This window comes from Hypomesus transpacificus, chromosome 3 (genome assembly GCF_021917145.1).
Source record: "Hypomesus transpacificus isolate Combined female chromosome 3, fHypTra1, whole genome shotgun sequence".
In the NCBI taxonomy this organism is placed as follows: Eukaryota; Metazoa; Chordata; class Actinopteri; order Osmeriformes; family Osmeridae; genus Hypomesus; species Hypomesus transpacificus.
Window position 1 is genome coordinate 13448936 of NC_061062.1, and position 7247 is coordinate 13456182.

The window sequence follows — 7247 nt, forward strand, 5'->3', positions numbered from 1 at the left end:
TTAGCAGATTATTTTATCCAAAGCGACTTCCAAGAGAGAGCTTTACAAAGTGCACAGGTCACTGATAATAACAACAAGATAGCCCCAATATAGACTATACCTGCACCCGGCAGTTCGATAAAACTATCAGAGATGACAAAAGTACACACATCCTTCACTGAAGTAGGAGTACAGATGCTCATGTTTAAAAAGACTTGGGTAAAAGTTGAAGTTCTGACTACACTTTATCACTGAAGCTAAAGTAAAGAGGTATGGGCTCTGACATAGCCTTGAGTAAAAAGTTGCCATTACTACTAGACCCACCTAGCCTACCTTTAACTGGACCTCACATCACATTAAAACATAATACAAAAGAATAATACAAACTAGACGCAGCGCATTAGGAATCCTTTTTGACACCGACAATTTCCATCAATTTCCCTTCCGCTCTTGGCCTCCTCAACAAGGCCAAGAGCTCACACTGACTCTAATGACTTCATGTCTTAAAACATTTTACTTTTGCACTACATTCAATTCCTGTAATATTTGTATTTTATATTGTATTTTATATTGTAATTTGGCAACTTATATAGTGTATTCCACTTATTACTGCTAGTTTTAGTATAGTTAGACCACATATTTAAATTTAAGATTCCTATATGTTTATTGTATGCACCTTCCTGCCAAAGCAAATTCCTTGTCAGTGCAAACTTACATGGCGAATAAGTCCCATTCTGGTTCTGATAATATTGATCCTGCCACCAAATTCAGATTAAAACATAGGTGACAAGCCTAGCTGGTTTTAAGATGTAATAAGTACAGAGTACATATATTTGTGTAAAAAAATGTAAGGAGCGAATTTACAAAGTTGATAAAAAAAAAAAAAATAGTGAAGTAAAGTAGACTTCTGATACCAGAAAGATCTACGGTAGGCCTACTTCCCACCTGTAAAAACTATAGGCCTTCTAACAGGTCAAGTTTACAGTGAGTAAGCTACTGTTGTTAGCATGGTGGAGTTCTGGTTATAGACTACATTAGTTTGCTTATGTTATTCATCTCGTTAATCTGCATTGTTTTGGCTTGACCTAACAGCAGCAAATAACCCTAATTGGCTAGTTCTAGCCACTGCAGTAGGCCTTCTACAGGGCTCTCAAGTCTCACGCATTTCAACCATTTCTCACGCTGAGAAAGATAAGGGATAACTTGTCTCGCTACAGCCTTTACAACAGGCTACAGCAAACGTCACCCTTATGATAGATACAGTGACATTATTGTACCTTTTTATTGTACAATGTCACAATAATAAGTAGCCTATATCTTGTAGGATAATTTAGGACATTTGACGAGTAAGATCAAACATGGACGACCCTCACTGCACCCACATTTTTAACTATAGGTTTCAGTAGTCCGAGTGTGGCAACAGTCTCACCGAAACTAGTCACCTCCTCCACAGACTTTCACAGCTACAAGCAGGAGGAGCGTGAATGTGATCATTACACACCTTTTACCTTTGGTGGGTGTGTCTCGGGATGAGTGTGTGTATTTGAGCCAGTAACACACAGCCAGTCATCAGCCGCTCAGCCAAAACCACCGCTCCTTCATCACCACAGGTACCGACATGGGGAAGACAGGTGGACGGGAGGATTTTGAATGGGTTTACACCGACCAACCCCACACGTCGAGGAGGAAGGAAATATTAGGTAAAGTAACTAAAGTGACAAAACGACTGAAAAAACAAGTCGTTTTCTCTGTGGTGAAAGTGAAGATTTGTTGCCAGAATGTTTGAAAATGTTATCAAACACTAAATGGTTGTATCCGGTTTTACCAGTTTGTATGTTGACGCTTGTCATGTCTACGACTGGGTAAGCCAGTTGATACACGACACGTTTAGAAGTATATCTATTGAGTACAAAACATAGGCTCTTTGAAAAATTCTACATTTGCCTGTTAAGCTGTGAACTGGAGTTGTGACAGGTGGGCTTAAGTTTGAATTCAGTTTGTGACAAGATCATGTAATATAGGGGTGAGAAACATGATGGGGAATATTCCATCAGGTTTCACCCTTATGAGACCAGATTATGTAAAAAAACCTCAGCTGACTAGGTGAACACCCCCACCTGTAAACTGAGTCAGTGCTAAGAGTTTCTCTGACATGTAGAACAATACTACTCAACAGGCTGATAGCAGGTGCAGTTGACAAGCCTTTAAGCCTGGCTTGGTTACTAGAAACATTCCCCTCTTCATAAACGCACATGTATACAATGGTACGACAGCCATCCACATTTTTTGACAGGTATAGGGAATTTAGCATTTGTTCAATCTCAATTTTAGCTGTAAACAGCAGATTTGTTTACTGTGTGTGATCAATGCCTGTAATCCACTTTTTCAATCAATTTATTATGAATGTAGTCTATAGGGTGATTTTGTTTGCTTTTCTGCTAAATGTTTGCGTGTGAGCTTTTCCCATCAAATTCCACAATGTATTTCTTCTCTGATGTGAAAGAAGCCTATAGAAGTTATGGGTTCCTTGACACCACAGCCTCTTTAATTATTAAGGCCATCTGTTTTTCTGATCTGTGGCCTGTGCCATCAAGAGACTGTAGTTGTGTATTTAATGTGTTCGGGCCTAGAATCATATAAAGAAATAAAATGACATCTGATGTTACATTTTGTAATCTGAAATCGCAATTTGATGGACTGTAGCATAACTTGTTGTTTATCAAATTTGTTATCTTGACTATGCTCTCTTATGCTCTCTTATATGATGTTATCTATTGAGATGTCATTGTTGCTCGTATGTCACTCTGACACCGCAGGCCTGTTTACAACAGGTGTAAGACTTTCTGACATTAATGTAGGTCTCTATTCCTCCCTGAGGGTGTGTGAAAGTCACAAAGCAGTAAAGGGTGTGTTTGCTGAAAGAAGAGAGATGTGGTCAGTCATAGAGTTCTGTTGCATTTATGACCTCTGGTTACTAAGTAACAGACACACACAGAAAATGTGTGTCAGATCCATCACACTGCTGTAAACGGTTAGTCTGTGATGTCGTTCGTCAAATTCATGTAAATTAATTACGTTGGGATGAGCTTGCCAGATGAAGGTTTGCCATGTGTAAGGGATGCATCCGTAACAAAGGATTCTCCTTTGAAAAAAAAAAAAGATGATCTTGTAGTTGAACTGTATTTGCATGGGACATATGCAAAACAGGTCAAAGCAGGGAAAGCCATCATTTACATGCAAGCAAGTGAACACCTATTTTCCTGGCCATCCAGTGTTTATCTAAATCTGTATCATCAGGAAAGCAAGGCAGAAGTTCTCTGTATTAGCCAAGTTGATGCATCGGATTATTAAAGTTATAAAATAATACAGCCATGGCCAAAAGTATTGGCAGTGACATTGTTTCTATTTCGCAAAGTTTGCTACTTCCGTTGTTGTGGTGTTGATTCACATTGTTTCTAGATTATTGTGCAGATTGATCAAATGCATTTTAAATCACAAAACAAAACACTTTTCATTGTTTTTGGGTCCTGGCACAAAATGACCAGCTAACATGATTTCACTAATTACATCATCAGCACATGGGAAAGTGGGAACAAGAACTAGTCTGGTGAAATCACTCTTATCATTCTGATTGGATTATAAGAGCAGACTGATTGCTATAAAAGGAGGCTCTTTTTATATATTGAATGATTTTGCCAATAAAAGCATTTAAAACAAATGAAATTATTGTTTTCCGGTAAACAAATGTGATAAAATAATTTAAAAATACTGTCCAACACTTTTGGACATGGCTCTACAGGAACAAGTTATTTTTCCACAAGAAAATGCAGTTCCCATCAATAATAAAACTGCACCCTATGGAAAGAGCAGACATGGAGTAAATACAGTTGTGATGGTGATGCATGGTTGTGAAAGATTCCCTTGACAGTGCCTGTGTAATTTGTATGTGTGAACAAAACAACTTTTGTGTAAACAAAACAACTTGTAGCCCTGTTTTATCATCTGTCTGTGTAGTAGAGGCCTTAAATTCACCTGCCTGACTTAATTGTATCCATTCCATGCCTTGGCAACTTACATTTTATTTGGCAACTTATATTTTATTTTATGCCCACTTATATTTTATTTTATTGTATTCCACTTAGTACTGCTAGTTTTAGTATAGTTAGACCACATATTTAAATGTAAGATTTCTGTATGTTTATTGTATGCACCTTCCTGCCAAAGCAAATTCCTTGTCTGTGCAAACTTTCATGGCGAATAAATCTGATTCTGATTAATGTGTTTTGGTCCAACATCCTGGCCCCTAAGACATGAAATACAACCTATAATAGATAGATAACCATGGTCAACTAATCTGTATATTCTGTGTCTATTTTCCTCAGCCAAGTATCCCGAGATCAAGTCCTTGATGGGTGCTGACCCCCAGCTGAAGTGGGTTGTGTCTGGCATGGTACTGACCCAGCTCCTGGCCTGTTACCTAATCCACGACCTGCCCTGGAAGTGGGTCTTCTTCTGGGCCTATGCATTTGGAGGCTGCATCAACCACTCCCTGACGCTGGCCATTCATGACATCTCCCACAATGTGGCCTTTGGAAACAAGCTGGCGCGTCTCAACCGCTGGTTTGCGATGTGGGCCAACCTGCCCATTGGCTTGCCTTACTCCGCCTCCTTCAAGAAGTACCACGTCGACCACCACCGCTACTTGGGAGGGGACGGGCTGGATGTGGACATCCCCACCTCTCTGGAGGGATGGTTTTTCTGCACCCCCCCGAGGAAAGTGCTCTGGCTCTTCCTCCAGCCTTTTTTTTACGCCATACGCCCCCTAGTGGTCAACCCCAAACCCATCGGCCAGCTGGAGATTCTCAATGCTGCCGTCCAGTTATCTGCTGACCTCCTGCTTTACTACTTTTGGGGTGTTAAACCCCTCGTCTACCTCATCGCCGGGTCGATCTTGTGTATGGGATTGCATCCCATTTCAGGACATTTCATAGCAGAACATTATATGTTCCTGAAGGGCCATGAAACCTACTCGTACTATGGCGCTCTCAACTGCATCACCTTCAATGTTGGATACCACATGGAGCACCATGACTTCCCAAGCATTCCCGGCAGCAGGCTGCCTCAGGTGAGCAGTACACACACACACACATACACACACATACACACACACACACACACACACACACAAACTGACACAAGTGAGCAGTACACACACACACACACACACACACACAAACAAACTGACACAAGTGAGCAGTACACACACACACACACACACACACACACACACAAACTGACACAAGTGAGCAGTACACACACACACACACACACACACACAAACTGACACAAGTGAGCAGTACACACACACACACACACACACACACACAAACTGACACAAGTGAGCAATACACACACACACACACACACACACACAAACTGACACAAGTGAGCAGTACACACACACACACACACACACACACACAAACTGACACAAGTGAGCAGTACACACACACACACACACACACACAAACTGACACAAGTGAGCAGTACACACACACACACACACACACACACAAACTGACACAAGTGAGCAGTACACACACACACACACACACACACACAAACTGACACAAGTGAGCAGTGCACACACACACATACCAAGCTGCCTTTGACAAGCACATTACCACACACGTAGCAAAACATTCCCCTGCTCCCACCCATTCTGTCTGTTAACTTAAACCAACCCCTTCTCTAAGTGTCTTTACAGCACTATGGCAAACATCAAATATTGATTTTAAAGAGCAAAAATGTAACTGATTAACGGTTGATGAGTAGCCACCCAAGAATGACCAATATAACTCTACAACCATCACTGCCAGTTTAGATTTGGTAGGGCGTATTCCCGTCTGTCAATTGGGATGGAACAATGTTCACCTCTTAGGTAACATAATGTCACTGTTACGAAACGGTAACATTAACAGTAAACTTGGGCAGTGGGCACCCATACCCAAGATAGCTGTATCCAGGAACATCACCCTTAGGGCTTGAATTTGAGAAGTACCATCTCAAAAACACTCACGACAAATCCCCATGGGAACACCTTTAGAGCTAGCGATGGCAACAACAAAAAAAGAGGAGAAATTAGATTATGGTTCTGGTGACCATCATCTGAACCCTGTCCCTGCTTTGTGTCCCCAGGTGAAAAAGATTGCTGCTGAGTTCTATGACTTGCTGCCGCAACACAGTTCCTGGACCAGGGTGTTGTGGGACTTTGTGTTTGATGACAGCATTGGCCCCTATGCAAGGATCAAGAGGGAGTACAAGCTTGTCAAGAAGGAGTAATTGCTATTACAACACAACCAACCCAGCATCCAATCTTCTCTATCAATGGAGATTGAAACAGTGAAGCTTACAGCAGGCACAGTCAAGACTTCCTAAGCACAATAAAGGTCCAATCTATCAAGTCTCTTAAATGAGGACCACTTGTCAATTGATTAAAATTATTTTGACCTGTTCCTAGATCAGTATTCTTTAATTGTGAGACATTCGTTAATACAGGCCCAGGCCTAAGTCGCATGAAAGCTTCCTGTTTAGCCTGTTTGAGTCCATTTGTCATAATGCTGTGTATAGCTTTCAGGACTGGCCTGCATTGTGACAGAGGTGATTAGAATCTGTAAGGAAGTGTTAGGTTAGTTGGACCTGTTAGAACGTGTTACACTGTTATAGAAGTTACTCTTATTAAGAAGAAACAGACCAATACAATATACAAACATTCAGACAGTCCTAAACCAATCCTATCTAATTCTATACTACATGGAGTGTTGGAGCTCAGCAGTTAGAGAATTTGACTGCAGAGCTAGAGGTTAGGTTTGCTAAATTAATACGTTACATTAAATTACATATCCACTGAATGGTGCTGAGGTGAACTTGCAGTGAAACTCACTTGGCAGTGAGCAGAGACAGTTCTACAGTGAAGCTCCATTCTGGTTGAATCACAGTGATGTCACTGCATCCGGGAGACAAACTGTTTGGATTTGAAGCACTGTCATTTTGTCTTTACAATGTACTGTTTTCAATATTGGATGATAGTGTACTAAAGTTTGAGTTAGAATTGACTAACACTGAGATGGCATCAGAGAATATTTCTTTGTAAGAGATCCATATTAAATATTATTAACTTGAACTACTGTGTTCAGTATACATGTTTTTTTTTTTTACAGAATAGCATGCCTACACAAAGAGATTTAAAGATGAACAGAACACACCAG

General features: G+C 40.7%; 1 protein-coding gene across 1 annotated transcript; it reads left to right on the forward strand.

Moving 5' to 3' along the window:
• Positions 1-1520: 1520 nt before the first annotated feature.
• degs2 (delta(4)-desaturase, sphingolipid 2) lies at positions 1521-7162 on the forward strand. The gene is made up of 3 exons (XM_047018456.1): positions 1521-1679; positions 4362-5104; positions 6178-7162. Exons 1-3 carry the CDS (start codon positions 1598-1600, stop codon positions 6319-6321), a joined length of 969 nt encoding a protein of 322 aa, XP_046874412.1. The 5' UTR covers positions 1521-1597; the 3' UTR covers positions 6322-7162.
• Positions 7163-7247: the final 85 nt, after the last annotated feature.

Excerpts from the sequence above, each read along its gene's own strand:
- degs2 (XM_047018456.1), top strand. The coding sequence starts at position 1,598 with ATGGGGAAGACAGGTGGACGGGAGGATTTTGAATGGGTTTACACCGAC. Across the intron at positions 1,680-4,361 it reads GAGGAGGAAGGAAATATTAG|CCAAGTATCCCGAGATCAAG; the intron begins GTAAAGTAACTA and ends TATTTTCCTCAG. Across the intron at positions 5,105-6,177 it reads CCGGCAGCAGGCTGCCTCAG|GTGAAAAAGATTGCTGCTGA; the intron begins GTGAGCAGTACA and ends TTGTGTCCCCAG.